At 59.3% G+C, this 1823-nt stretch overlaps 1 protein-coding gene across 1 annotated transcript; it reads left to right on the top strand.

Annotated features, from left to right (window-relative positions):
• Positions 1-542: 542 nt before the first annotated feature.
• On the top strand, positions 543-845 carry LOC121856893 (variant surface antigen E-like; the record flags this gene model as incomplete). The annotated part of the gene is made up of 1 exon (XM_042352660.1): positions 543-845. A coding segment is annotated over exon 1 (303 nt), but the record flags the coding sequence as incomplete, so codon positions are not given.
• Positions 846-1823: the final 978 nt, after the last annotated feature.

The raw sequence follows: 1823 nt of genomic DNA, 5'->3' as shown, positions 1-1823 counted from the left end.
AGCATCAATCTAACCAGCATCACCCACCAGCATCACCCGCCAGCATCAATCTTCATCGCATCAATTCACCAGCATCAATCTAATCAGCATCACCCACCAGCATCACCCACCAGCATCAATTCAATTGGTACCATCTCAATTGTGCATTCACCCGCCATCGCATCACCCGCCAGCATCAATTCGGTCAGCATCACCCACCAGCATCACCCACCAGCATCACCCGCCAGCATCACCCGTCAGCACCCACCAGCATCACCCATCAGCATCAACGCACCAGCATCGCACCCACCAGCATCACCCACCAGCATCACCCACCAGCATCACCCGTTAGCATCACCCACCAGCATCACCCGTCAGCATCACCCACCAGCATCACCCACCAGCATCACCCGTCAGCATCACCCACCAGCATCACCCACCAGCATCACCCGCCAGCATCACCCGTCAGCATTCCACCCACCAGCATCACCCATCAGCATCACCCACCAGCATCACCCACCGCATTCCGCCAGTATCACCCGTCAGTATCAATTCCACCGAAAATGCCACCTGGCCAGCATTTCCACCCGTCAGCATCACCCGTCAGTATCACCCGCCAGCATCAACGCCAGCATCTTCGTCAGCATCACCCACCAGCATCACCCACCAGCATCACCCGCCAGTATCACCCGTCAGCATCACCCGCCAGTATCACCCGCCAGTATCACCCGCCAGTATCACCCGTCATATCAATTCGCCAGCATCACCCACCAGCATCACCCACCAGCATCACCCGCTCAGCATCACCCACCAGCATCACCCGTCAGCATCACCCGTCAGCATCACCCGTCAGGCATCACCCGCCAGTAACGTCAGCATCACCCACCAGCATCACCCGCCAGCATCACCCCACCAGCATCACCCACCAGCATCACCCACCAGCATCACCCACCAGCATCACCCACCAGCATCACCCACCAGCATCACCCACCAGCATCACCCACCAGTACCACCCGTCAGCATCACCAGCATCAAACTGCCAATCAGCATCACCCGTCAAACACCACCAGCATCACCCACCAGCATCACCGCCAGCATCACCCACCAGCATCACCCGGTCAGCATCACCCACCAGCATCACCAGCACCCACCACACCCACCAGCATCAACCCACCACACCCGGCCAGCATCACCCGTCAGCACACCCCAGCATCACCCACCAGCATCACCCGGTCAGCATCACCCACCAGCACCAACACACCAGCATCACCCACCAGCATCACCCACCAGCATCACCCGCCAGCATCACCCACCAGCACCCACCAGCATCACCCACAGCATCACCCACCAGCATCACCCACCAGCATCACCCGTAGCATCACCACCAGCACCACCCACCAGCATCACCCACCAGCATCAACACCCAAGCATCACCCACCAGCATCACCCACCAGCACACCCACCAGCATCAACGCCCAGCATCACCCACCAGCATCACCCACCAGCATCACCCGTCACCCACCCGTCACATCACCCACCAGCATCACCCACCAGCATCAACGTCAGCATCACCCACCAGCATCACATCAACCAGCACACCCATCAGCATCAACCACCAGCATCACCCACCAGCATCACCCACCAGCATCACCCACCAGCATCACCCGTCAGCATCACCCACCAGCATCACCCGCCAGCATCACCCACCAGCATCACCCGTCAGCATCACCCACCAGCATCACCCGTCAGTATCACCCACCAGCATCACCCACCAGTATCAACCCACCAGCACACCCACCAGCATCACCCACCGCCAACACGTAACCGAACGAAGTAATACTTGA

This window comes from Homarus americanus, unplaced genomic scaffold (genome assembly GCF_018991925.1).
Source record: "Homarus americanus isolate GMGI-L3 unplaced genomic scaffold, GMGI_Hamer_2.0 scaffold46805, whole genome shotgun sequence".
Classification (NCBI taxonomy): Eukaryota; Metazoa; Arthropoda; class Malacostraca; order Decapoda; family Nephropidae; genus Homarus; species Homarus americanus.
Note: the sequence above shows the minus strand (reverse complement) of the source record. Positions and strands in the feature narration are given on the sequence as shown.